The sequence below is a fragment of the Marmota monax genome, unplaced genomic scaffold (genome assembly GCF_021218885.2).
Source record: "Marmota monax isolate L192 unplaced genomic scaffold, Marmota_monax_Labrador192_F-V1.1 WCK01_AAM20220418_F8-fsc00002, whole genome shotgun sequence".
In the NCBI taxonomy this organism is placed as follows: Eukaryota; Metazoa; Chordata; class Mammalia; order Rodentia; family Sciuridae; genus Marmota; species Marmota monax.
This window is the reverse complement of record NW_026693571.1, coordinates 4,642,764-4,661,368: the sequence shown is the minus strand read 5'-3', so window position 1 is coordinate 4,661,368 and position 18,605 is coordinate 4,642,764. Positions and strand designations below refer to the sequence as shown.

The 18,605-nt window shown below is 34.7% G+C and overlaps 1 protein-coding gene across 1 annotated transcript in view; it reads right to left on the bottom strand.

The window, feature by feature from the left end:
- Positions 1-690: 690 nt before the first annotated feature.
- Positions 691-18,605, bottom strand: part of Arsj (arylsulfatase family member J) — a 109,059-nt gene continuing 91,144 nt past the window's right edge. Inside the window, exon 3 of the mRNA XM_046459228.2 lies at positions 691-3,130. Coding sequence (XP_046315184.1) covers positions 1,732-3,130 — 1,399 coding nt within the window. The 3' untranslated portion in view covers positions 691-1,731. The remainder of the gene's footprint in view (positions 3,131-18,605) is intronic.

The window sequence follows — 18,605 nt, the reverse complement described above, 5'->3', positions numbered from 1 at the left end:
TAAAATGAAGCTAAATAGTATAAAAATATAAAAATTTTTAAAAATTTAATTAATTTGCCCATGAAGATAGTAATTTCAGTACTTGTTTACAGATTTGTTTTATAGATTCCCAGAAACTATAGTGGTCAATCACTTAAGTTCTAACATACAGGTACTTACTAGCACACTGCTATTCTACCACATATGTCCTCTTACCATAGTCATAACTCACAAATCACAGTTCTTCCTGTGATTCATGAGGTGTGGCTCAGAGGCCTATGCATTAAGAAAGGACACTTCAAAGAAAACTCCAGGCTCCTCAGGAACCACACACACATCTAAGCTTATCCATGGTCCATGATAAACATCATTATGGATAATTCTCTTGATCTTCCTCATAGTGTTTACTTGTATGAGTTCCAAACTAGATTTTTAACTACTACCAAGGTCCATATCTTTCATATTTCCATTTCTCTCCTGTCTACTTCGCATAAAGCTAGTGTCATTTTGAATGTTACTTATAAATAAGTGAACATCTTTCTCAATGCAATAGCCAGGTGGAAACATCTCTTATTTGCAAAATCTTTATATTATTATGTTACCAAATCATACCTTCAGTTGCCTATTTGTAAAGAATTTTACTTGTTGAGATGAATAATATTACCTAGAATTCTAGAGGTTAGATCAGAGAAGCCACACTAAATATGCCAATGTCATAAAATAAATCATTTTAATAATTAATATACATAAATAGTTTATGGTAGAAACAATAAAGATGTATCAGCTCTGTACATTGACTTTCCAAATAATTTGTAAGACTATACTCATCTTATTACATTCAAAATAATGATTGAACATAATGATTATAATTTTTTTCTGAAAATTTTCTTTTTATATTCTATGTATTTACACAAGTACTACAGTAATTTGTTGTATTAACAGTGCTTGGTAATCTTGAAGAAATGAAATAAAATTATTCTAATGGTATGCAGAAAATAAAAATAAAATAATTAAAACCATTTGCATATCTTTTATGAAAACAAAATATTTTTACTTTAAAAATAAATTATGCACTTTATATTGAAGTGTTATTCTATTAAAGTGTTTATAAAATAGTTACATTCATTTTTGGCAGTGTGCTCAAACATTCTTATTTGCCATTTCCTCATGCATGATAAAATGAGGTGCAAGCTGTTCACATGTAAGAAAAACAGCTTATTTTCACAGGCAAGGAAATGATAGATGAAATAGAATTAATTTCAAAACTCAAGTGTCATATGATAGAGATACAAAAATTCACTATGAAAATATCTTTTCGAGGCCTTTGAGGTGACACAATCTTTGACTATATCAAAAGTAGTTTTAAAATCATGCTACCCTGTCATTTCCATCAAATCAGCATGCTCCTCAATTGTTGATCATTGTCCCCACTTATAATGTAAAGCATTGTGTTTGGTCAACTGAAGGAAGCACAGCAGTTAAACTCACGACTGACCACCTTTTATAAAGGATCCAGAGAAATAAACATCTCCATGGCCTCCAAGTGTGACTTGCAGAAGCAGTACCTTTGGTATGGAGCTGGACAATTTTCCATGTGGCAGCCAGGTGGCAGAAGTCTCTGGACTGGTACAACATGAAAATGAGCCCTGTGTTTATGGCAGTGATATTTCTGAGCCAAATTTGCTGGTTTACCTAGCAAACAGGTGAAAGACTAAGAATTTTTAAGTTTAACCAAACTGGAACTATTTGTAGTTATTCAGGAATAACACCTGAATAGCAATTTGGAGATGAACGTGTTTTGGGCCGTTTCTTCTTTGTCTTACTTTTCTTTTTCTTTTTCTCAGCTTTATTTTTGCTTGTCTTCTTTTTCTTGCTGTCCTCTTTATACCATGGTCCCCAGACTCCTCCATTGAGCCGTGGGTTACTCCTGGGATCTTTGGGGGGGTATCTGACAGGAACTGCAGTCTTGTTGAACTGTGACAGCCTCCGTAGGAGCTTCTTCACAATCCCTGGATACCTGCTGGATAGGTCCACCCTTTCATATGGGTCAGCTGTGATGTTGAAAAGCCATATACTTTTGCCAGTTGACAAGGTAATCCGTTCATTGTGCCACCGGTTTGGCCCCAGGTTGCTGAAAGACTGAGGGGGAACCCAGTCACTGTAGCCAGGATTTCCTGTGAGCAGTTTCCAGTGCTGCACCCTGATGGCTGATTGGATGGCTGTATTCCAGATCCCATAACCTGCTGCCAAGGAGCCATTTTTTGCTTTTGTGTAAATAGGGTCAATGTTGTGTAAAATATCAACTCGGGGTGAGCGAAGGCCTTCACTTATGGTCTCCCAGACATCATAACCATCTAGTTGGATGTCTTCATCAATCTGTCCCTCAGCCAGGGAAATCAGAGTGGGATACCAGTCAGTGATGTGCACAAGTTCTTTACATACTGTTCCCTTGTTTTTCAGAAGTGGGCTATGCACAAATCCAACAGCCCGGATTCCCCCTTCCCAGTATGTTCCTTTGCTACCTCTGAGAGGCCAGTTACTTCCTCCCGCCATTGGCTGGCCGCCATTATCTGAAGAGTAAATGATAATGCTGTTGTTATAGAAACCATATGTCTTTAGGGCCAGAGTCACATTGTTGATTGCTTCATCTAAGCAAGAAAGCATGGCAGCATACCTCCGTCTGTTTATGTTGATAATGGATCGGTAGTGCTCAAAATACCTGCCAGGGGCTTGCAGTGGTGAGTGAACAGCTTGGTAGGCAATATATAAAAATATAGGCTTTGCAGGGTTATGGGAAGCTAAGATGTGTTGCACTCTCTGTGTGTACATCTGTGTGGAGTATATGCCGTTGTCATAGTCCCAGGCAGCATTGTCATTTTCATACAAGTCATAGCCACACATCCCAGGGCTGTCACATTTGTAGTGTGTATAGTAATCACCACTTCCCAAAAGAGAACCAAAAAAGGTATCAAATCCTCTCTTGGTGGGCATGCATTCTTTTTTGTAAAAACCCAAGTGCCATTTTCCAACCATATGTGTTGAATATCCAACCTCCTTCAACTTTTGAGGTAAGGTTGCATTGTCCAGAGGTAAACAGTTGGGTTGGGTAGGTCTTATGATAGAATGTTGAAGTCCTGTGTGTATCTGATACCTTGAGAAGAAAAAAAAAAAGAGTAAAAATTTTGTTAGGGCAGAATAAAAGAGATAGTCTACATAAATCAAATAATGATTCCTAAATTAAATAATGTTTCTATGAAGATATAAGCTTTAATACAAACTATATATGACCAATTCCACATTTCTACTCTTGACTCCAAAGTTTTATTCTGATTAGCTTCAGATTTAACATTTGAAATGCATAAGTCTAAATAAATGTTTTCAAAGCAATGATTTCACCACTTATTTCACAGTCTTATTATAAAAGTCTTTACAACATAATTAATTCAAATAAACTTCATTCTACTAATTACAGAGTTAATTAAAGTAAAATTTAGTCATAATTATATGAAAATTAACAAGAGAAAGGATACACAGAATTGGAGTATTATTATCATTGTTTTCAATTTAGGGACCTCACATTAGCTTCTAAGTGATTTCCTGAGATTATTTATTTCAAACTAGATTTTAAGTACTAAAGACATAGGCAAAAATCAGACAAAAATCTCTGAGTGATAGTCGAACAATAATTCATACTTAGATCTCTGAAAAGAGAGGTTTCTGACTACACAGGACTTTATTTTTGCAAAGCCATTTTAGAGTAGATGTTTTAGCTAGTGCTAGGAGTTATGTTTCTCCACTAGTAGTTGGAAATGAGTAAGTTTGTTTATCAGTGGCAATACTTATAATATAGTTTAAGAAAATATGGAACAGTCCTATATGGTAAAATTAAATGAATTTTAATTTCTATCATTTTTTTCCTTACAGACATTTTTCTGAGGGCTTTTGGGTAGAAGTGGACCATAAGTGGGTTCAGATGTGTTTGTTAGTTCATGACATTTTCAAAGCGACTTATTTAGTAGGTTCAAAAAAGCACTTTTGTATTTGTCAATATAGAAATTATAAAAGAATAATGATTGTGGAAAATTACTAGGGTAAATATTAAAGTATTCTTAGAATCAGATTACTAAGCGTAACATTGAGGTAAAAATATAAAACTTTTTTCACAGTGGTTATCCTGAATTATCAGCATGTTATATATACAATGGGTAAATGATTCAATTTATTTTTAAGTTGCTCCAATGACTGTGTAATGCAATCATGAGTTATTTTGGTGTGTTATTTATAGACATACTAAAATGTTTTGTGAGAGCTAAAGTGATAGCTGGTCACTACTGCTGAGGCACATTCATGTTCTCTTTGTCCACTCCACAGATCATTATCCATAAAAGTTTCACAATAACCGTAGTTGTAGTAATTTAAAATGTAATAAACTCCCAAAGATACAGACATTTCATAAGCATTATTAGAAGGCATTCAGAAGCCATTGTTACTATCACTTGTGAAACCACTGATTTTGCACATGACAAATTGGTATCACCTATTAAGGGAAACTTGGAGAAAATTAAAAAGGGAGGTAAAAATTATGGAAAGGATTTATGGGGATGGGTTATATAATTAAATAACTATCATATGCAGAAAGTATACTTGGACATAATGGCTATTCAATTCCTTGAAAAGATAATTGGTTCAGGTTTTTCTAGGTTTTGTTTTTTCCCCCCTCACCTAGTGGTAAAGGCAAAAGGAATTTAGGCTTATGAAAACACTTGAAATAAAGAATGTTTGCAGGAGAAAAGTTTGCTGTTTTCGAAAGATGGTATAGTGTTAGGTGATAAATGAGAGTTCAGAGCTATTAATCAACTACATGGTTTCTGTCTCCTCCAGAAAGTGGAATAGTTTTCATATTGGAAAATTTAGGACCAACAACATAAAAGTTTGGCAGGAGCTCTTAAAAGGTATAAAATTTTCAGGGCAGCTTCTGTTTAAATGCTGAACTCCTAGGCCTCACAAGGGGGAGTTAGGAGTGCCATTCGGGGTGTAGATAAGTATATAGCTTTTGGAAGCAGTCAGAGTTGGGTTTGAATTTCCTCCACAGCTTTTTATGTGTGTGACTTCGAGCATTACTTAATCCTTCTGATCCTCAGTTTCCTTGGGTTACTGTGGGTCCTGGAAGGGACTACTGACCTCAGTGAGGAGAGTACATGTAATAAATTGTAGCTTTTATTATAATTAGCCTGGAGTATAGAATTGTTTGTTACATAAAGTTTTATAATTTACAGACTTTCCTTCACATGCATGATTGTATTTGATCTGCAGTGTGAACATAATAAGAGTCTAATTTATTCTTTATGTTCATTTTATTAGGTGGGAAAATAGAGAGGTAGAGAAATTGTGGTATATTTTCCTTATGTCCCTCAACCTGATCCACCAACCTATAACACTGATTCTCGAACAGCAGAGCTAAGTGTAACACTTATTTTTTTAAAGAGTTAATATTAGAACTTTCTAAAAAATCAAGGAGCAGAGGAAAGATGCCAGAAAACTTGAAAAGCAAATCTGTTCTAATTTTCCAATAAAAAAGGAGGAAGAATTTGCAAACTGGACTGTGAGGCTTGTGTTGATCACAGAAAAATGTGAGAATGATTTTTTAAGTAGATGATTTATGAGCATTTCAAAAAGAACAAATTAGACAAGAGTCAAGAGAAAAGTCCTGCAGGGAGAGCTTCATTTCCTTCTTTTCCTTTTTTTCTTTTCTTTTCTTTTAAAGGATCAACATTAGGTAAATGGCTTAGGAGTGATGTAGCATTTGGAAAATGTTCACAGGAAACTTGTCTTATAAAATGATGTAAAATCATCTAGATTGGAGGCAAGAATGATAATTTTACACTTTAATACCAGTTAATGAAGCACAGAAAATTTTATTTTACATGATCTTCTTTAGGCTGCACAATTCTATGAAGTAGGTAGTGATGTTCCATTGAACCAAAAACAAGACAAACAAACAAACAAAAATCTCCCAAAATACTCATAATAATAATTTAGTGGATTGCCCGAGTTCCACAGCTTGAATCCTTAGGGTTCACATTGGACTCAAGTTTTTGACTTTGTAGATTCTTCCACAGTACACAAATAGCTAGTTAAACAGCGAGATCCATTTAAAGTTTGAATTAATTTATTTGCATTAATCTGAAGTATTTGCTAATTTGCTCAGTTGAGCAACATTACTGAATGCATAATGTGTGGCAGGGACTAATTTGGTTATTCCTCCCTCTACAAAGCTTCATTATTACCATGTGGGCTGAAAGTAAAGGCCTATTAAGTACAAATTATCTGGGCCCTGAGATCAGGTGGGGATGGACACAGTGCTGTCAATCATGTGGAAAACAAACTACTGGTTCTGTTTCTCTCTTTTTTCCATTAAGAATGCTAACAAGTCATTTTATTTCCAAAAAGAGACAGTTAAAATCTAGAGAAGACCTGGCTGGAGTGATGAGCTTGTTAGGGCCTGTCACTTAGCAGTAACAATTATTGAGGACCCTCTCTTAGGCCCATACTCATTGATACTTATTATCTATGACTTAAATATCTCAATGAGAAATGCTTAATTTCTGGGAGGAATAGTTTATATTGGAAGTGACAGAATCATGATTCAAGTAATCTAAATGACCTAAAATGTTGCTGAAGCAAAGGAAATTAAATATAGATGGAAAATAAGGAGAAGTTCAAGAATTGATGAGAGTATGTTAAAAGGATGCAGAAACCTGATTGAAGGGGCTCTCAGTGGTCAAATTTGGGTCAATTTGAGCACCAAAATAAATAGTGGTAATTAAAAAAAATGTATTCTCTAAGTAAAATAGGATCCCCTGAGTCCATACTGATATAAATAAGTAATAAAAATTTGATATGAAAGGGGATATTGACATAGTCTCAAAGTACCTCCTCAAACTCCTCAAACATTACATAGGGAAAAGAGAAAGTTTACAGGGAGATGCTAATAGACACCATCTTAATCAAGTGATTAAAGTTTCCATCGTCAGTTATGGGACAAACCAAAATTTTGTAGGATGTTATTGTAACAAATATGATGCACAGAGAAAGCACAACATTATTTCTGTGATGTCAAAACCAAAGATGTGTAACCTGAATTCAATCCCAAGCTTATGTAGTTCAAAGGACAAGGAGTTCTTCCAGTTTGAAAGAGACTAGGAGACATTATAATTAAATGCAATAGGTGATTCTGAGTTCAAATGGATGTTCTTAAAGAACTGATAACACTTAGATGAAGTCTCAGGTTGAAAAGGGAATAACAATGTTAATTTCCTGACTTTGATGGTTGTTTTGTGGCTACCTTTAGGAGACTATCCTTACTTGTAGGAAATACGGAGTAAAGTATTGGGGATACGAGTGTCCCTGTTGGTAATTAACTTTCAAAATCATTCAGGGAAAAAAAAATGTCATTTGTGTTTTACTTGCAATTTTTCTATAAAGATGATATTGTTTTAAAATATAAAAATGTATAAGACAAATATAACTAAGACAAATGGAAGGCCTTTCAATTGAAAAACATAAATTATTTACCTGTTATAAAAGACTGTGCAAACAGATCTGAGAAGCTGGATACCTCAAACCATGAATTTAATAAAGGCAAAAGACAAAAATGAGAGGTAAAATGCTAATAAGAGAATACATTATACAAAGTACTGTGTGCAAACTCTTAAATATAATAATACTACTGTATACTAATAAGAGCATATCTGGGAAATAGTCAATAACTTAGCCTGTGCCCCAATATATACACATTTTTTATTTATAAATCACACATACATACTGTGGTACTTATTTGTGAACATTATAAAATATATAAAAATAGAAACCTAAAAGAATGAGATAAAAATAAATAAGTAGAATTTCTAGCATTTCTTCTTGAATCTCAATGAATTATCTTGCTTTGCCTTAGGGTGCATGTACTCCAAATCTGACATCACAGGTATTGAAAGGGAATTGTAGATCTGAGAACCGAGACACAGAAATTGTTTAGCAGGCTATTACAGTTGATTAGGTCAAAGATGATGGTGGCTTGGACTACCATCTAGTGGTAGTAAAAATGGAAAGTGGGTGGGTCAAATGTATTCTTTTAATTTAGAACTGATAGAACTAAACCAGTAAGGGAGTGAGGGGTAGAGGGAGTAAGAGACAAAGGAACTGATAAAGAATGATTTCTAGATTTGTAGCTTTTATAACTTAGTGAATAGCCCAAATCATCTCTTATTCCAGAGTATAGAATTAGGACTAATGTAATATTACAAAGAGGATGATTACAACGTAATGCAAAAAAAGGAATTTGCAAAAAAGAAAATGAACAAACATTAAAGCAGGTTAGAGGGTCAGCTACCAAGGATTCTGTAAAAAAAGATTCCAGAATTGGAAAAGAAGTTCTAGATGACCTTTACGTTTCCTTCTGGCTGTAAGAATCCATGAGTCAAAGACTATAGTTCAATGTTAAAATAAAAATCTTCATATAATCTCTGAACAGTTGTGTGTGTGTATTTTTTTTTTCTGTAGATGGACACAAAATCTTTATTTTATTTATTTTTATGTAGTGCTGAGGATTGAACCCAGTGCCTCACACATGCTAGGCAAGTGCTCTACCACTGAGTTACAACCCCAGGCCCTATGAACAGCTTTTTAAAACCAAATTTATAATATCATTTACAGGTCTTTGATAAGGAAGTTTCCAAAAATACATCAGTATATATGTAACTCCTATTCTTACATAATATAAAATTTGTTTTAAAATAAGATTTTTTTCAAGTAACATATTTTGAGTGTTCACATCACCTAGGCTAAAATATAAAGAAAATAGTTTTGAAATTTAGTGGACTTTTTGTCACCATCTGGATACCATGTGAAGAAAACTGCATATAAATGATAGTGATGATGCCAAATCTGTTAAGAGTAACAGCCATCATTCTCAATTTCCTGCCAATTAAAAAGAAAAATGCTAAGTGGGTCTTTCAACTTGGCAAAAGAATATATAAAAAGTTTCTAATCAGTTTTTTATTAATTTATATCACTGGGAGCTAGATATTAGAATTCATGATTTTCCTTTATCTAAGAATGTTTAGTACAAATCTATTGTTTTAAACTAATTACATATTTAATGCACAATTATAAGTGGAATGAAATATGAATCCTCATATTTCCATGCAGATTCTGAATTGCAAGATGGTTAGAGAGTACAAAATAAGCCAATAGTGGAGTGTAAATTAATTTTTTGAAGGATGCAAAGGCATAAGATTGCAGCTTACAAATTAAATGTCAATCAGATATTCATAAGTTAGAAAACTTTGATTTGCAAATAAAGTATCAGGTATTCATAAGTGAGAAAATATAGCTATTATTACATATTCTAAAAGATTAATTTATCACTTCCTTTCTCTTGTCTCAAAGACAAATTCTATTTACAGGGATTAATTTCATCTTTCAGTTAATTGTATCTTCTGAATATGGGTGCTGCTGGGGGAGGGGTGTTACAACCAGACTATACCTAGTTTTTGATCTCATGAATGAGTGGATTGAATGAATTACTCATTTAACATTGATTTGCCTACTATGTGCCATAGAGTATACTTTGGGGGTCACAGAGATGATTAAGATGGTCTCTGCTCTCAAGGAACTTAGTCCCTCTAGGGACAGACAGATAAACAATTAGAGGATTGTCATGACAGCTGAAAGTGCTATCAGTAGACAACTGCAGACTTTTATAAGAGCTCATACCAGGGTTGAGAACTCTCTCCTAATGGGTAGAGTTTTAGTGCATTCATAGGAGTGTCTGGGTGAATGCAGAACAAAGGTAACCAACTGAAAGAACACGGACAAGAAACACAAAACACATCTAAGGTTCCAAACTTGCAGGAGGGAGAGCAATCCTCATGAAGGGCTGAAAGGAGGACAAAAATTGTGTTTCAGTAAGAGGAGCACAATGCTCAAATCTAAAATGCACAAGGTTGCAGCTTACAAATTAAATGTCAAGAGTTTAGAATATGACAGCAGAGATTCAGATTCTGCCTGTTGGGAGATTAGTCTATGGAAAGAGGTATAAGCTAAATGACAGAGCTGCATGACAGTATAGAGCTGTATTTAATGTCAAGGTCATAGGAAGGAACAGAAGTACTTTTGTAAACAGAATGATATTCCCACCAGCTTGGGAGGCTGAGGCAAGAGGATCACAAGTTCAAAGCCAGCCTCAGCGATGGCGAAGTGCTAAGCAACTCAGTGAGATCCTGTCTCTAAATAAAATACAAAATAGGGCTGGGGATGTAGCTCAGTGGTCAAGTGCCCCTGATTTCAATCCCTGGTAGCCCCCCTGCCAAAAAAAAAAAAAAAAGGGATATGAGCAGGAAAAAATCTGTGGAAGAAAAAATCTGGAGGATAGGAAACATCATCATGTTACATAATGCAGTGTCTCTAAGGATTGTAGATGCATCTACTGAAGGTTTTCCTTGAAGGGGAAATTCTAGTTAAACTTCTGAGAACCACATAGACCATGGTGAAATGAAGAAGAGATGTGAATGCCCTGGCCAGACCATAGCTGAGGTGATTGATGCATCATGAAGTCTAGAACGGATGGGGATGATATTAAAAGTAGGGGAACCTAAAAACTAAAGGTTTTGGTGAATTTAAAGAGTAGAAATTGTATCATCAAGGTAATCAGGACATTGAAAGACTGAGGTAAAGGTGAAACGCATGTTACTGACTTGAGATTTCAGATATATGAGGCACCTCTGAGCAATTGTACTATTTAGGCATCTGGCCTTGGCCTGCATGGCCGAGATGGGAAATGAAGGTCATTAGAGAAGCTGGAAAATTTTAATAGGTGGCCATGCAAATGTCTGAAGTACCTGAGGTAGCTGACAACAGCTGGAGTGGAAAGGGAGACTGAGGCAAGAGCCAATTCACAAAATATATAATATAGGTTTGGGGAGCAGAGTGAGGAGAGAGACCATTCAGGTGGCATGAGCATTATGTGAGGATGGTTTTCCCAAGAAAGGGGACAAATATCAATTAGGCAGTAGAAATGGGGAATTAAAGGTGGTCAGCAATGCAGGATGTAGAAAATAGAGGTGTCTTCCCTAAGGAAAGCAGGGGGAATGAAATGAATTTCCTCCTATGAGCTCCCAACTTGAGCTTCAGGCTCCCTTTTAGCAACGTGAACTTTTTCCTGCATAGCAGTCTCTGTAGTATGATCACAACAGTGTATTTGCCTTTATCATGTTTAACTTGTATGGGAGTTACCAGATTATATTTATTGCTTCATTTCTCATTATGTTCATCCTTGTACCGACCACAGAATTCAGCGCGTAGATATATACATGATAACTGTTTAATAAGTTCTATGGTGATTGGAGTAGCTATGTGCCCATCAAAAAACAAAAGATAGAGAAAAGAATGATATAATAGAAACCTTGCATTCGAAAATTCACTGTGGTTGTGTGAAGAATCGATTGGAAGAAATAAGACATGGGCAAGGAGATTTACCTGAATCCAAGAGATAGAGGATAATAGTCAAGATTAGTGACAGTGAAGATGAGATAAGGAGATCAGATATTTTAAAGAGGGACATTTATTAGGGCTGCAAACTATGTGGGGAACATGGGAGAAGAAATGTTAACACTAGGCCATCATGTCTGGTCTGAATGGCTGGGCAAGAGCAGTTTCCTTGAAACCCAGAAGGAGGGACAGGAATAAGGGGAAGATAATGAGTTTTGCTCTGCTTAGCTAAAAGTACCTGGAAGATAGTCACCTTAAAATATATTGGACCAAGTAAAATAAAAGTTTGAGACTCATCAGCTTATAGGTATGTATGCTGGGGGTAAATTCATGAGATCTTATAAAGAACTTAGAGAGAAAAAAGGAGTTAAAAGAGGGAGGAGGTAGATCTCTGAAAATAGAAAGGAAAACAATAGAACAGAGTAAGGGGACTGAGGAGGGGATGGAAGGGTAGGTACTGGGGAATTAAATGGACCAAATTATGCTATCTGCATGTATGAATATATTACAGCATATCCCACTTTGTGTATAAATATAATGCATTAATTTAAAAAGTAAATAGAAGGGAGGAAGGGTAAGGAAGGAGGGGTAAGGAGGGGAGGGAAAGGGAAATACTGAGAAATGAAATGGAGCAAATTATATTATATACATGTATGAATATGTCATATTCATATGTCATATGTAATTCTACTATTACTAATATGTCGTATGTAATTCTACTATTACGTAAAGATACAATGCACCAATAAAAACACAATTAGAAAAAAGATAGAATGGAGACTAAGGGCTAAAGTTAGAGCCCAGAAGATACCATCATTTAGCAAGAAGTGCTAAGAAAAGTTTGAGATAGAACAACTATCGTGTGAGCTAAAGTAGTGGAAGAGAGTTTTAGAGACCTGACAGCATCACACACCTTAGAGAAGCAGGGAAAGGTGAGCACTGAAAAGCATTGACTGCATTTGGCAATAAGCATGCATAACTTTACAGACACACGTCAGTTAAAAAAAAAGTGTGAAGAAACTCAGAAGCTAATGAGTTGAGAAATGAATGAAAAGTGAAGCAGTACAGATGGGGAACATTTTAAGAGGTGGGACTATTAAGTGCTGATGTGGAAAAGTGTTCATGCTGCATCGTGGAGTTCTTTCCACTTGGCCATGGTGGAATGTCCATTGCATTACTGTGCTTTTACAATAAAAAATTCCTAAATTTCATGAGGACAGGACTTTCCTCACTGTTATATTCATATCACCTAGAACAATACCTGGGTCATAATAGGACATCTATAAATACTGAATGAATGATTGAGAGTCTGTGTGTTGCTAGAGAAAGAAAAATATGTAAGGAGGTATATCAGGCTGTTAAATGTGATTGTTTCCAGGGAGATATTAATTCTAGGAGAGAAATTTTTACTTTGTTTTATGAATTTATACATAAATTAAACTTAGATGATGATTGAGTTCCAAAAAAATTAGCTTATAGTCTACTCAGATTAATATGAGACTAATTTTATCAAGGCAATGAATTAAAGTAAAAAAGACTAAATCTAAATGCCAATTGAATGGGAACACTCATTCATCTCCTCAAGGAATGTTATTCCTGGTATTGACATCTTCTCAGGAGACTCCCTTTAGACCACAAGAAAGGGATGACATGAGCTGAATAAATTATTTAATTATTCCCTCAAAGCCAGAGAAAATGTTCCTTATTCTGAACAAGAAAATGAATATAACTTGTCAACTTCAAAATTCTGTCTTTGGATAAGTTTTCCTCCTCATCAGAACCTGTTGTTTATTCTTCCAAATATCCTTCTCATCCACAATATGTTAACATTTATGATATCAAAGCCTTATCTACACTGATTACAGTTTTCCTGGTCTCCATGGAAACTTGGCTGCAAATCACATGTTAAGTGGTTCCTTTATGGAAGTAGTTTCCATCCCAAATTAAGTTTCTTTCTTTTTTTTTTTAATTTTTATTGTTGGTTGTTCAAAACATTACATAGTTCTTGACATATCATATTTCACACTTTGATTCAAGTGGGTTATGAGCTCCCATTTTTACCCCATATACAGATTGCAGAATCACATCAGTTACACATCCATTGATTTACATATTGCTATACTAGTGTCTGTTGTATTCTGCTGCCTTTCCTATCCTCTACTATCCCCCCTCCCCTCCCCTCCCCTCCCCTCTTCTCTCTCTGCCCCCTCTACTGTCATTCATTTCTCCCCCTTGTATTATTTTTCCCTTTCCCCTCACTTCCTCTTGTATGTACTTTTGTATAACCCTGAGGGTCTCCTTCCATTTCCATGCAATTTCCCTTCTCTCTCCCTTTCCCTCCCACCTCTCATCCCTGTTTAATGTTAATCTTCTTCTCATGTGCTTCGTCCCAAATTAAGTTTCTTTCCCACTAGAGGGTCTTCTCTCTGATTCTTTTCTTCCATATTCTTTTCTTTTTTCCCTCCCTCCCTCCCTTTCTTCCTTTTTTCCCTTCATACTTTCCTTCTCCTCCTCCTTTTCTCTCTCCCCCTTCCTCCCTTCCTTACTTCCAGAATTGTTTTTCAAAGACCCATTATTCAAAAAATAAGATATAATATATAATTTACAAACTACCAGACTACCTACCATCTGTCAAAATGAATATTTGCTTATGTAATTAATGGATTCTTCATTTGTAAAATTACTTACAGAATAAAATTTAAGAAGCAACTTTGCAGATGCTTATAAAATCATTTCATTTATGGAGATTATTTCAAGAATACACGTATTCCATAAAACAAAGTGTATCCATATTGACAATATAAAGTTCATATTCTTTTGCCATTGTCAATATAATTGCAGAATACTTATAAGTTTTAATATCTTTTATTCTAATTAGAAAATTCACTTAAAGGTGTAAACCAGGGAGATACTTAAATATTAAACCATGCATGATGCTACCAACTTTGACCTAGAAACAGGCTGTGTTAAGGAAAATATTCTTAACTGACATTCTACTTGTAAGTTGCTTAGGAACTAGCTACATTGTCGAGGCTAGCTTTGAACTTGTGATCCTCCTGCCTCAGTCTCCTGAGCCACTGGAATTAGAGGCATGTACCAGTGTGCTCGACTTGGAATTTTCAAAGTAAGATCTAGATGTCCTAACAAAAATTTAAAATCCTTTCTCCCACTTTCTTTTATATATATTGGTTCATCAAGATTTAGTTATTCCTCTAGAGATGGGACTGCTATATACAAGAAATTCAACACTTTCTTTGTATTTCTGACTTTGAAAAAGAAAAATTATGAGGAGTTTGACACTTATCATCACCAGGTGTCTTCTTTAGAAATTAGCTCAAAAAAAGTTCTATTTTTTAAGCAAAATTATTTCCTCTTAGACATGACTAGGAAGTATCTGTCAAGCAATTGAGTATCTTTGCACCTGAAATTATGCACACAGTGAGAAAGTATTTCACTTCAGACTCATGTGGAACTTATCAGTGTCTCAGCTATAAGCCATGTGAAAACAAACTGAAATTCAAGACGACTTACTTAATACAGAAAATGAAGCAATCCCCAGACAAAAAACACAAATTCAATTTGATAAAAACCACATTTATTAAGTACCCACATATGCCAGTTCTGTACTGTGGGTGGGGAAAGGCCTAAAGGACAGTGAGATAATATGAAAAATAATTCTGTGGGAAATGTTGTGATTTATTAAGTATCACAAGTAGAGAATAATTTTTATGACTTAGAGAAAGCTGATAATGTATTTTTTATTTTTTATGACAGTTGGGCTTATTATACTATCATTTATTATTTTTAAAGGATGTTTATAATTGTATGCTACAAAGAAGTTTCAGCTAAAGAGAAAGAATTATTGAATGAATAAAACTGCATAATTGGTATGATCAGATTCTTAAGGCTAGTGAAATTCATATAGGTATCCTTTTAGAAATGTGATATAGACACTGATTAACAGGTATTAAGTATTTAAAAAAAATAAATTCATTAACTTTAATCTATCTGTGACTTTGCCCTTACATTATTGTATTTTCTAAATTCTAACAGTGATGACTACTGACTCTGTCTTGAATGCCAATATTGAGCTATTTTGAATAGCTTAGGATTTATTAATAAAATGGCAGTATTATTATGTGATTAGTGCTGGCAGATAAGGATATAAAATTGACATTTTATATTCTGAAGTGTTGAACTTTGTGAATAGCTTTATTTAATAGAAAATTACCAAGTTAAGTATATTTATTGCCCTAATATTTATTATAAGTCATATTTCCTCCCTTATCACAGGTACAGTAGCATGCATAAATTTCATATAGTAATTCTTTTCATTTAACATTCTCTATTATGTAGAAAAGTACTCAGAGTATTTGCTATATTGTTCTCTGGACTGGATATATTTATAGTGATGATAGTAATTTTCAAAACCAAAAAGAAAAATAGGAAAACAAACACATTCTGAATATTTCTAATAGATGAAACCTACTGCCTGGAAACACACCCCTGGGGTGAACTGCTCCCACTTGCTCACTATCTGAACATCTTTATCACAATTTCCTGTACCTCTGTTGCTGAAGTTAAAGAGCATCCTTTTCTTAGTCATCGATGAGCATGAAGAGCCCATGGTCAGTATTTTCTCTCTAACAGTGATCATATATTTTTTCCTCTGGGAATGATATTCCCAAAGGACTAGAAGTGAAAAGGAATCACTGCACAGGTAGATCATTTCCCTTTGTGCAGGGTGGAAAGGGCACTAACTGGAAAGATCCATGTTGGTTATCTCACAGGTTCTCTGGCAGCTCTGTTTTGTCTTTTGAAATAAGTTTGTTCTTGAACTATGGGTTGGGTCCACAGCCCAGCATGTCTTTGGAGGTAACCATTCATTTTCTGGGTGCATGTGGGAAAGGAAATATATCTATTAAAATCAGGTCAGTGGAAGGATTGGTAGAGGCTGTACTCTAGATACTGTGCCTTGACATATAGTAACTTTTTTCAGTACGTATTGTGTTAAGAAAAGCCCCCTAACATTAAGGATCAAAATTCCTGGATTTTGAATTCTGTTCCTATGTAACCTTGAGCAAGTCAACCTGAAGCTCAGTCTCTTCATTTGTAAAGATTATATTCATAAAGAAAAGAAGATATTAATAATAGTGTTATATCAACTCCACAGTATTATTTTGAGGGAGAGTTGTAGGATTAAATAAAATAAAACATAAATTGTATTGTAAACTGTAAAACTTTTTGTAAATGCTAGTTATAATTAATTGTTCCCACATATTCTTTTGCCCTTCTTTTTCATCATCCTTCAATTCCGTGTCCTCTTCCTCCTCCTGCTCTACTGGGTGCAAGTGAAGAAACCAAAACCAAACCAAACCAAAACATAATACCATTTTTCGGGTGAGGTGAAACAGCATTTCTTTCTGTCTCCTAGTAGTCAGACTGGAATTACCAAATGTCAAACCAAACTAAGGTTTAGTCCACGGAGTTGCTCTTTATTTTTCTTTGACCAATGTGGCAGTTTCTTTAAATATTTATGAAGGACTGTGAAGAAATACTTCACATTCCTCTATAGGGAAACCCAAGTTACTTGCCAATTATTCAGGTTTATTTTTTTCAAAACAACAAATATTCGGAATGGGGATGGTTTGTAAAAAGGAGTATAGGTACAGAACCTTTAGGAATATTTATGGCATGCTGACTGACTTACAATTACTTATAGACAAAACCCAACTGTTCTATTAGTTGCTTGAGTTAGACTTTCCATTATTAATTTAATATGTACATCTTGATATATTCTGAAAGTAAAGAATTTTTTTTTCCAAAATTCTCTTTGGAGTACTTTAACATTATTAAGTAATGTTTATTTCTCTTTCCAGAAGAAAAATTTGATGGATAAAACTCAGGCGGGATATTCTACCCATTTTTTTGCTTGTTCTTTTCTCATATTATAAATATGAAAATATTGCAAAAGCACTGCATCTCTGACCTGGGAAACCATACCCATGATTGACCATACATTTCGTATCATGGGATGCTCCTAAAAGGTACCTTTAAGATTCCTTGCAGTAAATATTTCCTTTACAGTGCTGCTTCTAGTGCCTGTTGCCCCTTTGCTTGTACCAAGAGGAAACGTGTACCCTTCTGCTATGCCTTGCCTGCCACCTGCTCTTAAGATTTGTATTATAACATTAAAAACTGTCGCCCCCCCCCCCCCCCCCCCCCGCCAAGAACTTTTACAATCCTGAAAGGTAAAATGCTATCTTAGCTGTCTTGCCACTAGGATACAAGACAAAGAGTCTGAAAATCAGTTAGTAATATTTTATAATAGTAATAAAAATGCTCATAAAAGCACAATTAAGTAAAAACTATATTCAGAAACTGTATTAATAAATTTCTTAAATTGTCATATTTAGAAGATTTAGAAACACACAAATAGATCATTCATGACAATATAGTTGAAAGGATACTAAGGGAAAAATAAGTGTTTGGACCTGCTAAAGATGAATGTTATTCCCTTTATAACTTACCAGTGTATTATTAGGGTGTCTAATGTGATTGATATATGGTTACCAATAACTCTGCAATTCTATTTCACATCCATTTCATTGGGTTTATTTTACTTTGAAATTACTGCCCTGGGAAAAGCTTTGGATTAAAGTGACAAATTTATTAAAAAGAATTTCTATGCCTCTGTTTCCTTATTTGCATAAAATGGGGTTTATAATAGCAACTTTCCCATTGAGTCACTGTGAGGACAGAAAGGGTTAATATATGTGAAGTGCTTAGGATAGTGCCTAGCATGTAAAAACACAGCAATTTCAGAGTTGAGTATTATCACTGGCAGATCTAATACACTTTCTGGCCCATAGGTTGTTGTCTGGTCTTACTTAACAATAGTAAATAAGATTCTGCAAAACACCACCACTTGTCAACTGTTGGTGCAGTACCAAAAAAGCAAAAACAAAAACAAAAACAAAACAAAACAAAATAAAACAAACCCATCATTACCTGAAAAAACAACTCAACTAAATCTCCCTTTCCCAACTATATACCTCTATGAGGCTGATTTTTATTCA